Source organism: Bicyclus anynana, chromosome 2 (assembly GCF_947172395.1).
Source record: "Bicyclus anynana chromosome 2, ilBicAnyn1.1, whole genome shotgun sequence".
In the NCBI taxonomy this organism is placed as follows: Eukaryota; Metazoa; Arthropoda; class Insecta; order Lepidoptera; family Nymphalidae; genus Bicyclus; species Bicyclus anynana.
Window position 1 is genome coordinate 15,033,435 of NC_069084.1, and position 23,160 is coordinate 15,056,594.

The 23,160-nt window shown below is 40.3% G+C and overlaps 1 protein-coding gene across 1 annotated transcript; it reads right to left on the reverse strand.

Annotated features, from left to right (window-relative positions):
- Window positions 1–1,642: 1,642 nt before the first annotated feature.
- On the reverse strand, window positions 1,643–22,533 carry LOC112045497 (uncharacterized). Its single transcript, XM_052886162.1, has 24 exons — window positions 22,386–22,533; window positions 21,973–22,127; window positions 21,107–21,247; window positions 20,425–20,506; window positions 19,554–19,649; window positions 18,872–19,089; window positions 17,464–17,689; window positions 16,635–16,750; window positions 15,988–16,236; window positions 15,047–15,198; window positions 14,619–14,749; window positions 13,899–13,984; window positions 12,749–12,910; window positions 11,865–12,053; window positions 11,351–11,466; window positions 10,653–10,774; window positions 9,478–9,807; window positions 7,015–7,163; window positions 6,247–6,382; window positions 5,733–5,829; window positions 5,394–5,477; window positions 4,182–4,285; window positions 3,229–3,331; window positions 1,643–2,051 (listed from the first exon to the last, which is right to left on the reverse strand). Exons 1-24 carry the CDS (start codon window positions 22,516–22,518, stop codon window positions 1,901–1,903), a joined length of 3,528 nt encoding a protein of 1,175 aa, XP_052742122.1. The 5' UTR covers window positions 22,519–22,533; the 3' UTR covers window positions 1,643–1,900.
- Between the last annotated feature and the right edge of the window lie 627 nt (window positions 22,534–23,160).

Here is a 23,160-nt window from a genome sequence, read left to right on the forward strand (position 1 = left end):
ATTTTGATTTTCATACAATACTGTGTTATTACTGTGACAATATTTTGATTGATATTTTGATATGCGTGTGTTTCACAATTTTCACAAATGTGTTATTCTACCCCCTGTTTTTGATTTTTTTATTATTCCTCCAAACGCTTGCACAGTTGTGACCAACGTTCACGAATGTCGAATTTTTGCATATTAACGTGTATGACACACAGAACTATAAATGTCAGATTATGTTATAGTTTGTCAACGATAATTCGTTGACAAACTATAACATAATCTGTACGACGTAATGGCTTGGCATTTTGGGTAACGTTTGTAACTTCATATCACTGAGCTATTAGAGGTACATAATTATATTACAGAGAACTCGGAACTTAGATCTAGTTCGGACTACTTTAGTATTTTAGTCGAGTACAAAAGATTTTTGAGCGGTAAATCCAAAAATTGTTCGTACTCGACTAAAATACTAAAGTAGTCTGTACGGCCTATTAGATCGCTTTTGTCTGCGCGCTCTTTAATTCCCATAATTGCAAGTTTTTTAACATGGCGAAAGGGTAAATAATTTTGGCAAATCGAGCCACTTGTTCCGTTCAAAACGCTCGGTTTTTCTGAACGTTAGCCAAGACTGTGCAACCGTATGGCGGCAGCTTTTATATTTGCATTTTCATCTTGTGATATTTCACTGTTCTCTGTTGTTGCCGGTCTGTTGAAGGTGACTGAAGCCCCTTATATTTTAAACGAATGTCATAAAATGGAGTTTGAGCCAATGTTACTCGGACACTGGGCTTAGGAGCTCGAGCTATTTGCTTGAACATTGCGACGGTACGCTGGGAAACGCCGGTAAGTTCAAGTAAGACAGTAATGATGAAATATTGTCATGTAATTTGATCTGTGATCATGTCTGGAGATAAATGGTAGGTCTACTTTTGGAAGTTGGTAAATATATGACTAGCTGCTTTTTTAACCGATTTCAAAAAAGGAGGAGGTTCTTAATTTGTCGGTTTTTTTTTGTCTTGCCATCATATCAAATGTTTACATTAGAACTGAAAATCTTATTTTAAAATGTTTATTTATGTAAAACTGCCCAATTGTATCAATATTATGCCTTTATAAAAATTTGCATTTAACTGAATCCTGATAATTTAGGTTATTATGTTTATTGAAATTATTTGAAATTTATTTTATTAAATATCTATAGTTAAAGGTATATATTTATATTTAAATTTTATATACATATGTTCCTATATCTTATATGTTCATCTATACTAAAAAAAATCGACACCAAAGTCCTCTAGTGTCTACTGTGGTATCTATTTGTGTTGAAATATTTTCTACTTATTCTATTTTTTTGATAATTTCACTAGAAACAAAATAGATTGTTCTTAATGATATAGTACGACGATGGACAGTGACTTGCATTATATGAAACCGAATCCAATAATTGTTTTTACAGAGAATTCTTAACCATGATCTTTAATTATCAGAAACTTATTGACATTTACACCATGGATTCCATGAACCAACTACTTTCAACTACCTACTTACATGATTTTTTTATTAGTATATATCATTACTGCCCGAAATACCATTTTACATTTTTTTTAATCAGATTTATTACATCGGAAGCTTGACAACAAATAAAAACCCTCCAAAGTAATAAGTTGTTTTATTTATTGCTTAGATTATTGTTGTTACGTAAACTGTTTCATCTTACAAGTAGTCAACATTATAAATTTTTATTTCGATAAATTATTTTACATACTCGTAAGTATTTAAATATTTACCTATAAATAATGGCTTATTGAAAATCGTTACACTTATAAAGTTGCACCGACCAATGTTCAACTAACGTAGGTAGGTATTGATAATTAAACTAGATAGGTATACAGTAAAGGAGTTTGTGCCAGCATCAGTACCGGCGAGGTGAGTTTTCTGGAGAGTTTCTGGAGCTGACTGATAAGGAAGAACTGCTGGATGACTGTATCATGCGTGACAGCCTCGACAGGGAAGCTGTCGCCCACGGCTCTAGAGGACTTCCTGCCTCTAGAACCGGAGATATCCTGAAAACGAAAATAATCTTGCCTAAACTTGAAACTTAATAATGTATCTCATTTCGATGAAACTATGTCCAAAAATCCATTTAATTTTATTTATGAGTTGCTTGATCGTGATCTCACTTGATGTATCTAAGATGGAACGCGCATGTTTACAAAATATTCAATCTTGGTTCAGGGTTCCCAACTTAGGGGTTTTCCCCCCAGATTTAGGGGGCAAATAAGTGAAATGGGATTTTTTTAGGGGTCTGAAATTTTTAGGGGTATTTTCAGGGATTTTTTGACTCTTTAATATTTTTAAATTGATGATATTTTTAATATTTTTTTCTTGGCCAAGCGACTTATAACGACATACAATACGTTTTTTCCAAAACCACTCCGAGGCAACTGGCGGCAATTTTCATCGAATATAAAAAAAAACGGAAAAATTATTACTTGTCAACATGTATTATTTAAAAAAATCTGAATCTTCAGATAAAGACGTAGTATTTTATCTGTACCCATTAAATATAGACTTTTGAAACATGACAGCATATTATTTCTAAATTATTATGAATTTATATTTTTTAGGGGGACAACTCAATAATTAAGGCGATTTTAGGGGTTTTTGCAACAAACTTTGGGGATAAATATTTTGGAGAGTTGGTAACACTGTCTTGGTTTTAAAAGATACTACGGTTGTAAAAATAGGGTATCTGAAGGACATTCTAAAAATAGAGAGCCATGGGTAGGACAAGGTGACTCAAATCTCTTAAAGATTGACAGGGTTGAAACCTTAATGTCTTCCACAACAATAGTTTTTTTACAAGACCACAGACATCTAGCCCTTAAAGTACGGCCTAATCATAACTGGTAAGACGACTAAGAAAAGATCATATCAATCGATGGACGTCCGTTGCAGGACATAGACATTATGTAGGAACTTCCGAACATCACGATACTGAGCCGCCTGCATCCAGCGAATCCCTGCGACTCGATCTTGATGTCGTCAGTCCACCTGGGGGGTCGACCAATACTGCGTTTTCTAGTGCGGGGTCGCCATTCCAGCACTTTTGGACCCCAAAGTCCATCGGCTCTTCGAACTATGTAATGAGAAAAAATGTGATCACACAAATAGTGGCTAGTCTGACTTCGTTATCTAAAGTAGTAATATGATGATGAATGATACAATTATCCCACATACCTGTTGCTACGTCTTGGTCTGGCAGTTTTCGGTCTTTGTTTTTTTACATCAACTTTTCTTCGCGTTGGTGCAGCACTTTCCACTTCTGCGCCATTTCCTGAACCTATAAGAGATTCGAACATATGACGGGTAGCAGCTAGAGTGATGTTGTGCCATCATTTTGTGGTAGAGGAAACACTTCGAGCAGGTCCCAGGACTTGTGACTTGGGTGTAGGTTTAAGAGATCCTTTTGAAATGCATCAACACTCACCTCCCTTGCCCGACATATACTCCATGCCCACATTAAACAATTTATGATCAATAATTACAACATGAAACATTATTGTAGAAAATTACTAACGCGACAAGCAGCGTGACGGTGTACACGTTGCATAACAAAGAACTGAACTCAAGTCATTCAATAGCCTCCTATCTATCTATACATCACTGTTGCAATAACTTCGTACAAATACGTCCTTTTTATCTATACTTATAATAAATCCGTAGAGAGGTAAATTCTGTACATGATATACCTATATTTCTAAAATAACTATCAGGGGGTGATTAGTGATCGACACTGACGCCAAAAATGCAATCAGTAAAATTTTCGTCTGTCTGTATGTTCGTTATAGAAACGAAAACTACTCGGCGGATTTTAACGAAACTTGGGACAAATTATTCTTCATACTCCTGGGCAGGTTATAGTATACTTTTCATCAGATCAATAGGAGCAGAGCAGTGAAGGGAAATGTTGGGAAAACGGGAGAAGTTACTCCATTTTTTAAGCTTCCGTCGCGTGCTTAAAGGGTAGGGTAGGGGTAGTTAAAAGTTTATATCTACTTTCACGCCGGCGTCCGCTAGTAATAAATATAAATAATGTTAATACAACACGTACTTGAGGAACTCTTAACATTATTATACCTACCTAGATCTAATAGCTGACAAACTCCCTCATTTGATATTATTCTACTTACCAACTATGAATAAAGAATGTTCGCCTTGCGCTTGACCTGTTGCATACTGTATGCACAACGGTCGAGCGGCTCTTATTCTGTCGTCGCGTAAGCCGCCCAGTGCACTGCGAAAATAGTAAATAAACGATCAAATTCAGGGACTCATGACCATTCTCAATAGTGATTTTGGTAACTGCTGAAACCTAAACTAAAATATTTTATAATGTAAAGTTTATGGCATTAAGGTAGCTCTGGATCTACTGAACCGATTTTTAAAATTTGCTATTTTATCCCCGTATTCTCACAACAACGCGGATGAAACCGCAGGGTGTGACTAGTCTTTTTTAAAAGTGCAACATCTAGCTTGTGCCCGTGTCTTGAGGCGTAGGTGTTAAGGGCAGAACTTAAAGCACGTATAGGCCGTACAGACTACTTTAGTATTTCTGCGGTAAATCCAAAAATTGTTCGTACTGCAATAAAATACTAAAGTAGTCTGAACGCAGCATTAAGCTACGCTTGTGAAGCTTCATGTGCGTGTAATTTCATCGGCAACTTTTCTGATCGGAATAGTTATTAGTTAGGTACCTACAGCGTTATTAGTTAGCGAAAGAAATAGGTAAGCAAGCTTCCACGGACGAGCCCTGACATATTTTGACAACAACTAAACAGTGCTGATATTGCAAAATCGTCCATGTCCCGGTATTTTTCCAGGTTGAAAAGTAGCCTGTGTTAATCCTAAAGCCTATCTTCGTTTTAAATTTCAGCCTAATTAGATCAGTAGTTGCGGTGTTAAAGACAAACATCCATACAAACTTTCGCATTTATAATATTAGTCAGATTATAGCTTTAGGAGCTACTAGTCTGCAAGTAACTTCAAGTCAAGCTGTGGGAGACACCATACTACCTTAATATTATCTAAGTACCTGGGAAGAGAGCCGTGATAGCCCAGTGGATCTGCCTCGGATTCCAAAGGGTGTGGGTTCGAATCCGGTCCGGAGCATGCACGTGCATTTTAAGAAATTAAATATCACGTGTCTCAAACGGTGTAGGAAAACACCGTGAGGAAACCTGCTTATTAGAGAAATATCTTGATTCTCTGCGTGTGTGAAGTCTGCCAAGCGGCATTGGGCTAGCGTGGTGGACCTAACCCCTCTCATTCTGAGAGGAGACTCGAGCTCGGCAGTGAGCCGAATATGGGCTGATATTGATGATGACATGGAAATTTGGACTTACGAGTTGTTACCCGAACTGAGTTGGTCTTCTAACGGCACATCGCTTTCCACAGCACTACTTTCAGAGGCCACAAAATACATCGATCTGCAAAAAGTATTTTGATTTGCATTTTTGATGCATATAAAAACACAAAGAATTATATTTCTGCTGGAAACTACCAACAAGGAATCCTTGTAACATATGAAGGTATCTACCCTCCACCGTTCGAATAATTTATTAAGAAAGGTAGAATTTTGAGATATTTACATTTAGCTACCTACTGTGATCTAAAATTCTCTTCTAGGGCATTTCAACCCTTTACCCTATACCTAAAAAGTTCATTCATAATTCATACATTACCTGGCAGGCACGTAAAGATGAGGCGGGGGAGGGGGCGCTCTCTTCGAAGCCGAACGTGCTCTGCGAGCTCTTGCCGCTCGACCCAGTATTACTGAGTCTGAAAAATCGAAATAAATAACTCTGATAAATCGGTATAGGTTGCGCCAAACTTGGAGTCTTCTCTGAACACGAATCATCTGGATGCGCAGTAAACGGACACATTCCAGCCTTGTTAGAAATTGCTGTACAGTTCAGTGCGGAACTTCAGGGCGGACTAGAAGTTTGGCGCTAGGTATACCTGCATAGTTACCTATGACCTACTGCAGCGCCGGCACGAAGTAAATTTTAAAATGGAGCGAGATTCAATTATGGCGCCTCTCCTGTTTACTCCTAATAATATGTAGATATTTATACCTACCAAATTATGAGTGTAGTATCCCAAAGGGTTAGTAGTAAGGCAGTGGGCGGGCCATATTTGTCGTAGCTAGTTGATCCTTTTCTCAAATATTCCTTCTCTAAAAATAAGTCTGCCTACCTGTAACAGGATCACTGTCAGTGTGCTCTTGTCTCTCCCGCCTCCACGCAGCGTCAGGCGGTGGTACATCTGCTGCCACCCCGAACAGGCCGGACACTGCGCCCGCTACCACCAAACGCGCTGATTTCGCTGCACTCTACAAGGAAAAAAAACTTGAGAGGTGTCAAGGGACACCCGGATGGAACGAAGTTATCGATATCGCTATAACTATCGTCACAATCGCTATCGCTATCTCATCCCATTCCAAAAATAATCGTCGTGACACACTGTTCAATGCGAAATAGATAGACCAATGACGATACGAAAATAACGAGAGAGAGAGAGAGATAGACAGAGAAACACGCGCACGCCAAGCTTACAACAACTACTGAGAGCAAAAAGTGTCAATTGTCAACTTTTGGTCTTAATTTTTTCCGACTAGTCCCTTTTCGAAACGGGCGTTATGAAACTTCGTTCCAATAAAAAAAATTAGGTATTTTGTATTTTTATATTGTCGTTTTTATTAGACTCAATTTTGTCAACCAGAGTCTTTCAGTAGGCCTAATACGATGCTACATCTAGGCATGATAGTCTTACTATTTATTATTTTAAATGTACGTAGGACCGCGTCCTTTAGGTATTTGCGTTATTTAGGTATTAGATATCGTTAGTTCGTACTTACCTACCTACTACCTAAGAACTAAGAAGTTATCTGCTCATATTTCGTTGGTATGAAAACCCTACCCACTTCTTACCTAAGTAAGCTATATTAGACATAAAAATAATTACCGTAACATTGACGTCAATTTCCGGCACCCCTTCAAGGTCGGCTGCCTTCTCCGCCAAGGTCTTCACTTCCGGATTATCGGGGCCCGCTTTCGCCTCTATAGACACCAATTCGTGGAGGTAGTCTCTAAATACCTCTACCTTTGGTGGAGCTGCAGCATAACATTTAGTAATGTTTAGTACCAATTTTTTTTTGTATTTATTATATTGTATATTTCTTTGTGGTGATACAATAAAGTGTATTTTCGTTTTCATTTCATTTCAAGTTTAGTAGGTAGGTATAAGAACTTTATTTTTAATCTCCATAATATCCCCTTTCCAATAGGAGGGAACTTTGGTCATATGATGGGTACTACTGATACTGATTTCTATTTTATTTCGAAAGTCAGTTTGGCTAATGACTTTAGTTATAGTAAGTTGGTGGTGATGGTCTAGCGGTAGGGTGTGAAACTGAAAGAACTTCAGCAAAGCAAAGCGTGGTTGCTATAAGCCAAGGGTTTCGATGTCTAATGCCTGGTTATATATCACTAAATATTTAACAAAAAATAAATAGGTAGGTACAAGCCATTTTTTTATGCTGGAAAATAGTTTTTCATGGTTCTATATGGTTAACAGAACTTTTTCCTTTTATATTAACTTACATATTATTTTTATTTCTGTCTCCAAAAATAACAAATAATGGACACATTATTGTTGACGCTGCGCGCGGCGCGCTACTAGCTAGGGTGGGGTGAAAAGTTCTCGGCCGTTCCGAGCAGCGAGGAGCGAGAGAGATCGAAGCAGGAATAAAATATTGTTCCTGTCTAGATGCACGTATGTAGTTGCATGGCAAGTTTCAACTTGTTCTTTCAAGTAGTTCGCTAACACGAATTTTTACAGTACCTACACGTCTTTGTGTTCTTCGTGAAAATGGATAAACTTGAATATCGTGCGGTGATAAAATTTTTTGTTTTGGATGGATTAACTCCTAAGGAAATTCACCAGAAGTTGATAAAAGTGTACGGGGACTCTGCTCCTGCCACGTCCACCGTTAAAAAGTGGGCAGCTGAATTTAAACGTGGTCGCACGTCCCTTAAAGATGATCCACGTGAAGGACGGCCAAAAACAGCAACCACACCGGAAATAATCGAAAAAGTGCATAATATCGTGTTGGACGATAGGCGAGTCACTCTGAGAGAGATAGCTGAGGCAGTGGGGATATCGGAAGAAAGGGTGCGAAATATCTTGCACGAAGAATTAGGGATGCGGAAGCTTTGCGCAAAATGGGTGCCCCATTTGCTGACTGTGGATCAAAAACAAGTGCGTAAACGATTGTCGCAAGAACATTTGTACAGATTCAAGAGGGATCCGACCGATTTTGTCCGGCGATTTGTAACTACGTATGAGACTTGGGTCCACCACTATACACCAGAAACGAAACAGCAGTCGAAGCAGTGGGTGGAGGCCGGTTGCTCAGCGCCAAAGAAAGCGAAGTCAATCGCATCTGCCGGGAAGGTCATGGTCAGTGTTTTTTGGGATGCGAAAGGGATCCTGTTAATTGATTATCTTGAAGAAGGCAGAAGAATTACAGGCGAATATTACTCCAACCTTCTTGACCAACTGGATGCCAAAATTCGCGAGAACAGGCCTGACATGAAGAAGAAAAAAGTTATCTTCCACCACGACAACGCGCCTGTACACAAGAGTATTATGGCAATGGGAAAACTGCTATATTTAAAGTATGATTTGCTCAATCATCCCCCCTATTCGCCAGATTTGGCGCCATCTGACTATCACCTCTTCCCAAACATGAAGAATTTTGTTTCTGGAAAGCGCTTCGCGTCCAATGAAGAAGTTAAGGAAGCTGTAGATGCATATTTTCACAGCCTTCCAGAATCTCACTTCCGGGAAGGAATACTCCTGTTAGAGAAACGCTGGACCAAGTGTATTGAAGTGAAGGGGGACTACGTAGAAAAATAAAATCTTTTTTAAACTGAAAATCACAGTTATTTAAATATTGTCAGGCCGATAACTTCTCACCCCACCACCCTCCCGCCTCGTAGGTCAATAAACCGCGACATCGCCTGCTGTGGGACCGCGTCGCCCGAATACGAGGTTAGCGTGTAGCTCGATATCGTTATCAGGGGTTCAAACAAAGCGTGTAGGGTGACCATAATAGCCTGTTAAAAATAAATGGTAAACTAAAACTTTAATAATTTTTAGACATCAAATATACTTAATTTAATTTCGTTTAGGTTGGTATACCTATAAAAAATGTGTAGGTAAGTACCTACAGTATACTATGCATTATGTGTATATTTCACGTTCCTTTTACTGTTTTCGTACGCATATGCGTCTCAAACATACTTACCTATCTTAAATCATAAAATTAGTATTGGTAGATATAACATAGTCATTGATGTGGCACTAATGTTGTACCTAGGTAATTTTCAATATACCTACTTACATATATTTAAAATAACTTACGCATCATATTCTGTGCTTTCTGTAAATCTTGAGGTGACAGGCTTAAACCTAAAACGTCCATTGGACCTTGAGTGGCTTGAATTGGATACATCATGGGTACATTCATTGGCCCAGGAGTTATGGGCGTTTTCATTTGGCCAGGAGTTATGGGCATTTGTCCAACAGTTGTGGGCACTTTGGTTTCTAAACCGGTCTTAGATATAGGTTGGTTCAGAGTGACGTTCAAGTGGTTTGTAGAAGTCAATTGTTTAGGCATCGTTTGGGGTTGACTGAGGACTCCTGCCGGCGTGACACCGTTTACTAGGAGGTCTGGTGGCTGTTTTTGTGGTTCTGTAAAAAAATCGTACGTTTGAGTAAAACCATTTCCACCAAAGTAAAACCATATAGGTATTATAAAACAAAATCAACTGCCACGTCTCTGTCTGTTGGCAATAAATTAAGGACTACAGAATGGATTTCATGCAGTATTCACCAATATACATATAGAGTGATTTATTAGGAACTCAGACTAAATACATAAGGACTAGTATCGCACCTAAATTCACGAACAAAATTTTCTGCGATTTTCTAAGGAAAACGAGCTTAGATTTCCTACATATCTTATACTAAACTAGCAGTTTTTGTTAGGTTTTTACACCATTTAACTACACAAGAAGGTATTTTTAAGAAGGTTTTCAACCGACAGACACGATTGTAAACTATGAAACATCGATTCTATAAAGACAGTGTTTATAATCGCATAAGATCGTTGATCATATAGTTTGACAGAAAAATAATGTCTTGCGAGGCAGGTCTTTACCTAATTAGTCTGAGATTAGGAAGATTTTCATACAAAATTTCGCAATTTTATGTAGGGTTGGAAGTGTCATAAAAAGTCGAGCCGCCTGGGAGTTTTAATCGAAAACCCTGTCTAATCCCTTCTTTATAAGAGCTATAACGACAATCAATGATGGGATATTCATCTTTTAAAGTTATTTTTACAGCGTCGCCTACAATCAGTGTTTTTAACTCGGGTTTAAACCAAAAAACCATAATAGGATTATTTTGTAAGTTTAAAATATTAGACAAGTTCGGTTCCTATTAGTATTCTCAACAACACCTTAAAGTTATAGGAAAATCTAAGTATTAGATAGGTACTAATAGGGTACTCGTAGGTGCTAGGAATTAGGACTAACCAGTGTTGGTCAGGTCGAGGTCATGCGTGAACGCCATGACGTTGAGCGCGGACGACAGCGCCGGACCCACGCCGGTGCCCGGACCCTCCGCCGAACTCACTATTTCCGGGGGCGGCAAACATCTGAACACAGCGTACAGTTGAAAATATTAGGAATTATTTGAAGTTGGTTATTACTTTACGATAAGGTAACTTAGGTTAGTACGTACCTAGTGGTTTGTTCAGTAGGTTTTTTTTTGGCCATATCTTTTTAAATATGACCAATATTGCCAAATCCCTCCAACTAGGCGGAAAATACTGTATTAGGAGTGGGTACGGCAATAGATCAACGGGGCGGGGATCGAACCGAGGGGTCGGACTAATTATCGAGGGGTGGCTCTCGGTGATTAGTCCGACCGCTCTTACTGTTGAGCTATTGAGGCTCATACATACCTACATACCTACCTAGTATGGAATTTCAACGTATTTAACGTAATTATATCTTTTTGAAATTTTAAAAACCAAAATCAATGAACAACTTACGATATTGTTTACATATAATGAGTAATTAAGGTGATTACTTTTAGAACATTAATTTTTGGTCTGACTTTAATAATATTTTTCGCTGGCTTTTGTTACTTCAAAATTAACTGTTTGGGTAATTATCTATTAGGTAGATACTTTCAAATGAAATGAACCCAATGATATGATATGACTCACGGTAGCGGCGCCTTTGTGGGGGTAGATATAGAAACTCGTCCCCACATGAGACGTCTCAACTCCTCGCCGCTCATGTTCCTTCTACGTAACTCCGTTATTGTCACCTTCCCGACTCTCTATAAAAAGAGATTGAGATCTGTACCTTAAATTACTTATACCTATAGGTTGGTGCCTAAGCCGAGATAGTCCAGTGGATATGACTTCTGCCTCCGATTCCGGAGGGTGTAGGTTCAAATTCGATCCGAGGCATGCACCTTCAACTTTTCTATGTGCATTTAAAAAAAATAATAAATACCACGTGTGTCAAACGGTGAAGGAAAAACATCGTGAGGAAACCTGCATACCTGAGAATTTTCTCAATTCTCTGCGCGTTTAAATTCTGCGGGCCACATTGGGCCAGTGGGGTAGTCTCTTAGCCTGGCCTAACCCCTTTCATTCTGAGAGGAGACTCGTGCTCAACAGTGAGAATATGAGCTGTTAATGATGATGATAAATGAGTGGTACAAAAGTTCACCTTCCAGTTAGCCAAAGCGCCTTTCCTCTGCTTGGCGCGTGTCTTGGCCTTGCTCTTGATGACCATGACCCCGCGCTGTTCGTACCGCGGGTCGTCGGAGGGGCCCAGGCCTATGGAGTACTCTTGCAGGTACCTGTGTGCGTCCTCTTGAGACACGGATCGCTCTAAGGACACTACTATTTTTGCCCACTGAAATTACAAGATAAGTTAAGTACATAATGGTAATAAATAATAATACACAAATTTAATTAAAAAAAATGTTTTGACGGCCTCCGTGGCGCAGTGGTATGCGCAGTGGATTTAGAAGACGGAAGTCCTGGGTTCGATCCCCGGCTGGGCTGATGGAGGTTTTCTTAATTGGTCCAGGTCTGGCTGGTGGGAGGCATCGGCCGTGGCTAGTTACCACCCTACCGACAAAGACGTACCGCCAAGCGATTTAGCGTTCCGGTACGATGTCGTGTAGAAACCGAAAGGGGTGTGGATTGTCATCCTACTCCTAACAAGTTAGCCCGCTTCCATCTTAGATTGCATCATCACTTACCATCAGGTGAGATTGTAGTCAAGGGCTAACTTGTACAGAATAAAAAAAAACGTTATTAAAATCTTCTCAATCTTTCGTTTATTAGTAGGTAGGTACAGATTTATATTCAAATCGAAAATCGAAAAGTGAACTACGCGGGTGATGCCGCGTGGTGTCTGCTATTTTTGTATAATACTATATAATATACGGACGCTCGAAATCTCTGCGTGTGTGAAGTCTACCAATCCGCATTAGGCCAGCGTGGTGGACTATTAGCCTAACCTCTCTTACTCTGAGAGGATATTCGAGCTCAGCAGTCGCCGAATATGGGTTGATAACATCAAACTATAAGTAAACAAGTCACCTGTTTGACCCACTCCTTCTCCGACTGCTCGATGACGTGGGCATACGTGTTGCCCATCATGGCGATCAGCATGTTCAGCAGCAGGATCGGCACGAACACCATGAACAGCGCGAACACCGTCTTCGACAGGTTCGGGTAAGTGGTCTGACCGAGGTCTGTGTACTGAAATATATTGGTTCATCATAATTATCATCAATTGGTTCATCATAATCATCATAATCAGTATAGCTTGGCAAGTTCGTTTATGACACTCCCATGACATGCGGGCGACGGGGGGAAAGGACCGCGCGGGTATGAAGTCGAGCACGCGGGGCATCACTACCCCGCTCCCGGCCTGCGTTGACCATCGAGAGTGTTATTGTGTTACGAACAAATTTGTGAAGGTATAGTCGATAAGCCTTCTTCCTTTTGAGCCGTTAGTCGATAGCGATAGGTCAGTGCGCCGTGTAATAATTGTCGATATTATTGTTCCACAAGACGATAAACTGGTTAAACCTGAATCACAAAGCTTGGACCTTGATCACGAAATTACCTACTGTCATGTGGAATGTTAAGTCAACTATTATTGTTCCAATAGTCGTTTCAGTCTTAAAGCCAACACCATAAGAAGCTTTCGCTTAACTATTGGATCAAGAGTCGGATACAGGAGGCAGTGATTCTTGAGAAGGCACGTATTGTGAGGAGGTTCCTCACTCTGGAGCAATGACCCTTACTTGTTATTTTGCTTGACTTAATTGTTTAGATATCTTACATACCTATGAGCCATTCAACATATAATATAAGCTGAGGATTTAAACCTGCCACGCTGGTCAATTGCGGGTAGGTGGACAATATCAAACACAACCACTTAACAGAACATAACGTAAACAGTAGGACGAACAAGCAACACAAAATCTCACCAAAAGAGTTAATTTACCCCTTTGCCAACTGTAACCTAAAAAAAATAAAAGGAGACACTTAACTTTGAAAATAAATACATAAACAAAAAAAAAATATACAGAAATCAGAAAGAAAATGCAGTCGTAAAATCCCCAAAGAACAGCGTGGTCAGGTTTTTTAACTATCGTAACAAATATTTAGGAATAGATACTCACTAATTGACTGAGTATTAGATGAAATATTGGAGTTTGAGAAATCAAATAATACGCACACTGTAATCGCCGAGTGTAATCTGAAACAGCGCCATCCACGTGCTGGGGTAACTTGAAAATAATGTCGACTGTACGTTGGGGAAACCTGTAACAAAGCATCAATTTTTACGACTATTTAAAAAAATTATAAAAAAATAAACAAAAGATTGGCAAACAACCAAGCAGTATGTATTCCAACGAGTCTCTAGCAGCGGCAAAGAGTTCACGCAAGCCGATTCCCACCGCGTTACCTTTAAAAATCCATGCATATTGTATCTAGTATGAGAAACCGGAGTTTGTGTCACGCTTTATGAATTTCGTTTTCTTTGGGACGGTTAACCTTCATCTAAATTCCATTATTCGCCACAACCTTGATGATCTTAATGATCCTTGATCCTTAATGATCCTTAATGATCCACAACCTTAATGATCGGGACCGTTGGCTTAACGTTCTCCTCGGCCCACTGTAACACCACCCAACTTCCCCACTCCGGGTAGAGATTTTTTACTGAATTTGGAATAAAGAAAATCGATACGACCAACGATGCAGTTAGTATCATCATATAATCGTATCGTTACAGTAATTTTAACTGTAACGATACAATTTTCAAACAGATACCATTATAAATCTTTGGTAAAGGCGGCTTATCTTCACAAAATCATTTAGGTAAGCGATAGTCTTAGGCAATGCTGGGCCAGAGCGCATAGATTACGATTGATATTTTACACAATTTATTTACCTTTATATAAAAAGTAGAAAGACTGCGAGAAGCCGAACAGCACGATGCAGTAGATAATACCAAACGTGAACATGTCGCCGGTGATCATACTGTAGATCATCGTCACGAAGGGACCCGTCAGCTTTACGGCCCTACACATAAAATCCAATACCTGTTAGATTAAAGTAGCAAATTTAAGATTAGAATATAGATATAATAGTAATCAAAGAACAGTTGCAATTTAAGGTACCTTAAACTTTAGAAGAAAATCTTTAAAATAACCCATTTCTCAATTCCATTTCTCATCCAACAGAGCATAAAGTGCTTGAAGAATTCAGTAAGTGGAATAGAGCAGATTTCGGTCAGGCTCTTTAGTCTTGTATCACTTTTAGCTTGCATTTGAATTTCCGTTGCAAGAATTTATTTGAAAAGGATTAAATCGTACGTACCCGGCAAAAAACATAAGCAGAAACCACGAGCCGGGTAACACGAAGATCAGAATTCCTTCTTCGAGAGTGGTCTTCCGGCTAAGTCTAGCTGGTATACACGCCAAGAGGAGCAAGTTTGATGCCAAAAATATGAACTTTGCTGGTTCGTGAATCTGAAATACAGGATACTTATCTACTTCACTACTCATTACAATAAAAATTACAAGCAGCATCAGTTTTTGTAAAATCGGAGTTGGCTCTTGACTGAGATCTGACCTGATGTTAAGTGACGATGCAGTCTAAGATGGAAACGGACTTACTTGGAAGAGTACATCTGTGAGACGGTACATCTGTGTTGACTGGCAGAGGAAAACCTCCACCATTTTCTGTGGAAATGCGACGAATACGAGGGCCCCCGGAGTGCAATGTTGAATGTAGAGAAGAGGCGGGACCGGTGTACTACCAGGATCTCTCTGGCTTGACGGTCAACTGCGGCAAGGTACGGCAGTTCGCGCATCGGTGGCACGAGAGGCGGAGTATCCTGGATTTATGACCATCGGACAAAGGTGATGCAGGACCGGGCAAACGGATCTCAATGTCGTGTATGCAGCCTCAGAAGGAAGAGAGAGGAGAAAAAGAGAAATAACTTGTAGGGAGTCAAGAACGCGTCCCGGGAAAACGCGAAGAGCAAGTACCGAGCTCGCCCTCCTGCGATAGCCCAAATAACCGAGAGGTTGTAAGGTGCCATGGGTGGTGGTGGGTTCCCCACCCAGACCTACCTCTGACGGTTTCTAGGCGGCATCGTACCGGAACGCTAAATTGTTTGGTGGTACGTCTTTGCCGGTAGGGTGGTAACTAGCCATCGCCGATAAATAAAACCATATCTGACCTGAGCCAATTAAAAAACATATAAAATCCTGAACAGACTCGAGCTTCAAGAGATATACCAATGTAACACTCACCAGCTGTTTGAAATATGCCACAAGGCCCTGGTTCTTGATCTCATCGCCTTGCTGCAGTATGATGTAGCACAGGGTGCTGATGATGGTGCCTAGTTCGTTGGAGAGACGTATACCGGATCTCGCGTCGTACACTTCGAGCCCCCAATCGGGGTGGATGTCTGCTTCTAGGCTGCTGAGCCGGAGGTACACCGAGACGGAAAGTAGGAGCAAATGGAGGCCTAAGATGAGGAGCCTCTTGAGAAATTTCGTCTGTGAGGAGAAATAACAAAAAATTCTTTACGATATCTAGGAGTAAGCAAGTTTTCCTGATACCGAATCATATTACAATCTTTAATGATGACAAATGACAAATTATCACAGAAAACGTTACATTTTACAGTTCGAATAAGTCGTTGGTAAATAAAGACATAAAAATAAAGTGAATAACGGTCACAGTAAAGTCTATTCCTGTAACCATTGCGGTCCTACTCCTAGAACTTACAAACTCTGATATTCTTAAAGAAAAATATTATAAAGTTTTATAGAAGTTAGAGATTCTGACAATAAAGTAGATAATACTTCGTCCTAAAAGAATAATTTTACTTGCTTTTGCTTGGCTTATGCTGTGTATGATGCTACTTGAGCGTATAATGACAAGATAAACTTACCCTGGCAAAGGTTTTCCACTTTTCCTCCAACAGCCTCTGTATAATACCTCCGTCCAACATGTTCAAATGCTCTTGTTTCGTACCGTTCAATATTATAAAGAGCGCAGAATTCCAATCTAGTAATTTGACGATTTATATTAAAATGATACATGTTCATTGTAAAAAATAACCACGATGATAGCCACTCACCATCCGATAAGCCCACATGCCTGCAGCGCTAACGGCTTGACGTCCGATAAAACGTTTGGTCATTGGTCGATTCGGTATCGGCATGATGATATATGGGCTTATCGAATGGTGGGTGGCTAGCATTACTCCATAGCGGCAACTATCACCGCGGCTTTGAGAAGCTATTTATTAGTGTCATCATCGTAAGTATCAGCATATTTATCAGCATAAACAGCCCATCCAGGGCCAGCATTGGCGTATTTAGGATTATTTCCTAGAGTGGGCCTGGCCCCTGACATGCCGCTCAGCAGAGTCGACACTCATTATAGAATAGGTGTCATATGAGGGTCAGGTCTCATTCCTTATAGGAGTGAGGATATGGAGCTTATACCCACCATGATTTACCAAATCGGTTTAACAGGCTTGGGTGGTTAGGTATGTTTGATTCTCTAACGGTTACTATGAAATATACCTAATGGATGGGACCGACAGATAATTTTTACTGAGAATTACTTGAAAGAAAGAAATGCTTTCGAATCCTCGACTAGAACTCAGGACCTCATGAGGCGAAGTACTGTACTTGATCAACGAGGCAGTCATTTATTATCGTACAAATTAATACAATTATTACGTATATTTAATAAGTTATACTAGTACTTACTTGTTCGTCCATCAGGCAACAAAGTGTCTAATGCATTTAGAGGATAAGCCGAGCAAGTGATGTTGGAATACCTCCAGAACTCTCTGGAGGATAGCTCTAACATCTCTCTGAAGACGGAGGCTCTGCCCAACTGACAAGCCAGGGTCAGCGGCGTGAAGCCAGCCTTGTTGAGCCGACCGTTGCTTGCCGGGAGCTTGGGATGCCGCAGAGCATAACCGAACATGTCCTGAAGATTTAAGCCTATTTTAACAGCTCACTTCTGGGCCAGCCCCCTCCTCCTTATAAGAGGGGGCTGTTAATGCGGGTTGGCGGGATTATCTGGATAATGTTTAATTTACCACCAATTAGAACGCCCACTCCGCGCCTTTGTGTGGTTTGGTCAATTAAGACCATTATCAGACGTTAATAATCCGGGACCGACGATTTTGTATTCTCCAAGGCACGGGAATGTAACACTACCAACTTCTCAACAGAAAGTGGAACTGGATAAAGCATGTCTTACTTTAATCATCTGTTGTTGCACAAGATTCCTTCCAGTGGTAGTCTAGTAAGGACATGAGGATATGTGCCAGTCCAAAGACAAGAAGGAAGCAATAATTTTAAAAGGAGATGAAGACTGACTATCTTTTGTGGATCACGCTCAAAACCGATATCCGCTTGGCAATTTGTTTCGGCCGTTTGCACGACCAGTAAGTCGCCACGCGCTATGACATTGCAGCCGAACTCCAGTCCAGTGGGTCGAAAGAGAGAGTGCTATATCTATATTGTTACGAGTTCCTCGTGTACGGGTCATACATTCATTCATATCATTCATTATTTGGCAATTAAAAAATAATTTTTATAATTGGTTAATAAATGACGAAGTTATGAGGTAACAAACATTAAAAAAAAACATACGCGTTGAATTGACCTCCTCCTCCTTTTTTGGTTATACGAAGTTGTTGCAACAGTGATGGTATAAGTAATAGGATATGGGATGACTTGAGTCACAGTCAAAATATTTTTTACTGTGCTTGAGTTCAGTTCTTTGTTAGGCAGCGTGTACACCTTCACGCTGCTAGTCGCGTTAGTGATTTTATGCAATAATGGTTTGTGTTGTAATTTATTGGTCATAAATTGTTTAGTTTGGGCATGGAGAACATGTCGGGCAGGGGAAATGAGTGTTGATACATTCTAAAGGACTCCCTTAAACCTCCACCCAAGGTCATAAGTCCTGGGATCTGCTTGAGTTGTTTCCTCTACCACAAATCTCTGTCGCTGGTACCCTCCATAATATAGCGCTATCTCTTTTTACGCAAACGAAAAACGCGATAAACAGCGCTTCCGATTTGTCCTCACGAGATAACGTCGTGGATCGTATCGTTCTATGGTGTTAAAGGACACAAAGAAGACGAAAGACCAATCATACCAATTTGTCACAAACGACAACCATGTGTAGTATCATGTTCCCAAAGGAGTCTTGAGCGTCGGGATCAGCGCCCGAGTCTAACAGTAAGTTGTAGACCGCCTCGTTGGCGCAGCACGCCGCCCAGGCCAGAGGGAACTCGCCCAAGTACGCCAGACCTTCGTAGTTGGTCTGTCGGGTGGGAGGGTCTCGCTGTTGATCGCGGGGTAGGAAGAAACTACCTGTGTGAAAATATACTCTTTAGGTACGGTATATAATATCATTATCAGCCTATTTTGACGATACAATCCCAGGCCAGGCCTCTATAGATCCACCACGCTGCTCCAATGCAGGTTTGTGGGATTAGAGATACTCATAATGTTCCATTAGCGATATTAGTCAGCAATATCAGATACCGACAAAGACGTACCGCCAAGCGATTTAGCGTTCCGGTATGATGTCGTGTAGAAACCGAAAGGGGTGTGGATTTTCATCCTCCCGCTTTCATCTCAGATTGCATAAGGCATAACTTACCATCAGGTGAGTTTGTAGTCAAGGGCTAACTAAAACTACTAAACCCTTCATGTACTATACCTACCTATCTCGTAACTTCTACTATAAAATTATAAGGGTAACTGCGTCACTCTTTACACAATAGGGTAGTTTACTTTCTGAAAAATAAAGCCACATTTGAAAGCTTATTTACCGATAGCTTTTTGACTGACATCAGCACCAGCCTCCACCAAGTCTTGCACCAGCTCGTTATTGCTGTACGCTATAGCAAGGTGCAGTGAACTGGCTCCTGAAACAGTTGAGGCTATTTAGATTTTCAAGCCACAGCCACACTATGCTCCTCGGGATGCTACTCGCGCTGCCGCGATGCCCGATGATAATCGCGACAACCGGTGATGAGCAGGACGAGAAACTTGGCCATACGACGTCTCTGCCTACTTCCGACGCCACTTGTGCAGTGTGGCGGGTACCCACAGAATTGACATAAAGAGGACATCGATTGGCAAACAAAATCATTTTTTTTTATTATTGAGAAAGAATACAATAAGGAACTTATTATATTCTTATACAAATCATGCCCACGTGGAATGGTGGCAGCCAGGCTGTTCCTTTGCGCAAAAAATGAGCCAGCCCTTCCGTCACCAGTCGAGGCAACAAGCCGCGGTGAAATGATTCGGTAAAATTTTTTGGCACTGCGACTGCCCAAGGGTTTCCACGGCAAAAGGTACAAATATGTAACTCTCTGTCAGAGAGGCATACTTGAGCCACTTACCGGTTTCAGCTAATCAAATTAATTTAATTCTAGTCTCTTAGTAATAGGTATAGGTACATATCTTTTCTGTGGTAATAGCACAGAAAACATATGTACAAGTAATAGGTAATAGTAGGTAGTTCATGTAAGCCTGATGTCTTGTGTGCTAAAGATAGTAACTCTCCAAAACCAAACATCAAGAGGAAGCATAGCCGGTTGTTTAAATTCAGTACAAATGAGTGATATTTTGTGAATAGTCAGAAATAACTTACCTGGTATTTACGCTACTTCCCAGAAAAATATTAATCCTTACCTAAATATTCTTCCCCTTCGACGACGTCTAAAGACAGTTTTGGAAAACATTTCACTAATGTTCTTGCTAAACGTGTGTGAATCTATAAACAAAAAATATAGATACTTCAACACCGGTTAGAACAAATATACCTATTTAACTTCGTCTGCGTGGAATTTAGTTTTTCACAAATCCCTCGGGAACCATGGATTCTTCCGAGATAAAAAGTGGCCTATGTGTAAATCCAGACTGTACTCTATCTCTACTTCAAATTTTAGGTGATTCGGTTCAGTTGCCGAGGCGTGAAATAGTAACAAACATTCATACCATCAAACTCATGCGGTTTTCGCAAATCTGGGGAATCCATGGATTTTTTCGGGATAAAAATTTTCGATAGCCTATGTGTTAATCCAGAGTAAAATTTATTTCCATTCCAAAGTTCATCGTGAGGAAACCTGCATACCAGAGAGTTTTCATAATTCTCTGCGTGTGTGAAGTATGCCAATCCGCATTGGGGTAGCGTGTTGGACTATTGGTCTAACCCGTCCCATTCTGAGAGGAGACTAGAGCTCAGCAGTGAGCCGAATATGGGTTGATAATGATGATAATGATGATTTTCAATTTTTTAACCGACTTCAAAAAGGAGGAGGTTCTCAATTTTTACGATCACGGCATTGCAAATATTATGTAAGTTGGTTCTTACTTTTGTATCGCATATAATAAGAACGTGTAGTAGAGATTCGCCGAGTGCCCCGCGGTAGCTCATTTGCCAGCAGGCCGTGTGGTCCTCCCACTTGGCGAGAGGGTCGTGAGGCGATAGCGATGCTTCTATGGGCAGGACGACCTGGTGGACGAAATTAATTACATACCTAGTATGCGACAAACTTCGCGTCCGCTCTGAACACGAGGCGTATTCTGCGTGTACAAAAACATATCCCAACAGGTATAAAATGCGCATATTATAATGCGAGTTGCAATATCAGAGTGGACTTAGAGTATGGCGCATACTGTATTACGCGTTTGTACATATACATTACAAGACTAATCTCATATCTATTTAAATAGTATAGGTACGCGGCCTGTAAGTTGAACTATGCGCAGTAACACATATTCAGGTGTTGTTGGTGCGACGCACGGCCACGAGTAACCATAGCAACGTCATGTTAACCCTATTACAATCGCGCACGACATTTTTAATTAATTGTCTTCTTTGATGTACCGAGTAACCTCGGAACACGCGTCTGACACTTTTTTTTATGATTGTACCTTACTTGCACATTAAGTGTCATTTTGGTTTAACTTACTACTACTATACCCAGTCGCGTGCTTATGGTTTTTAACTGGGGTATGCACTATAAGTAACAATTGGAAAATTCCTTGTTTAATTATGTATTCTGTGGGCCAACGCCCAACATAAACAAACATAGGTTTTTATTAAATCCTTAGGGTAGGCAGTGCGTTTCCGCATCCATGAAGTGGACTGACTATACCTACTTTTAGGTACAATTACATCACAAAACCAAAACAGTAAGTTCAAGTTCAAAGTCAAAAGTAATAGGTAGGTATAACCTGCTCTTGGTCCCTGAACTTCCATCTCAAATATTCAGCTCTGTTGATGACCCTGCCCCTGCCCCCCGCGTACATGTACGACGAGAACTCCTCACGTATAAGCCTCTCTGCCGCAGCCATGCCACCCTTTGTATACGTCTCTAATAGTAAACCACCTAAAACGAAAAGTATAAGTAGTAAAGTATAGATATTTTAAGCATGTAGTTAGGTCCTCTATCTGCCCCGTGGTCCAGTGGTTTCGGGTCTATGTGGTTAAGGATTACGAGATCCTGAGTTGGAATCCTAGACAGATTTACCCTAAGGCCCAGTAGCCCCGAGCCTAGGGCGGCCAGATGTTAGGGGCTACCATTCGTGGCTTAAAACGTGAGAATAAGCAATGAATTTAACTAATAACTTTGTATTCGTATTACTACCTTTTTTGTAATCTGCAAGTTTGTATAGAACTGTGTGATCTTCGGTATTGGGTTGTGATATGACGCGGTCAAGAACCGAACCAACTGCTGGAACGCGTGACGCTGAACAAAGCTTCCCCAGCGTCTCACCCATTTCACTGAAATTATTCATAAATTAAGTAAATTGCTACAAATAAATTTAGATATTTTTATTATATAACAAGTTAGCCCATGACTGCGATCTCACTTGATGATAAGTGACGATGCAGTCAATGATGGAAGCCGGCTTTCTTGAAAGACGTACAAGTTTCTTCTACCCACCCATACTTCTAACGGTTTCTACGCGACATCGTACGTCTTTGAAAATGAAATATGAAAATGATGAATGGTACGTCTTTGCCGGTAGCATGTTAACTCCCCACGGCAGATGCCTGACCAATTTGGAAATTAAGAAATCTTAAATTGAGCCAGCAGCCAGCAGCTAGGAATCGGACTCAGGACATTCTCCTGAGTCCGATTCCTAGCTGCTGGCTACAGGACAGGACATCTGTTCAGATTTCAGAACCACAACACAACTTATTGCGACGTGATTCAGATGTCGTGAAATCGTCAAATATAATATTAGAGTGATGTCTAAATAGCTATTAGGTAAATGGATATTGCAATAGTTATATATATTTATTTCTAATCAAATAACCAATTTTGAATTTTTATGAAAAGAAACTAGAGTTTGGCTAATGAAAGTAGAGACTGAAATCGCCCGCCAAATTAAAAAAAAATCGAAGTGAATTCTTAA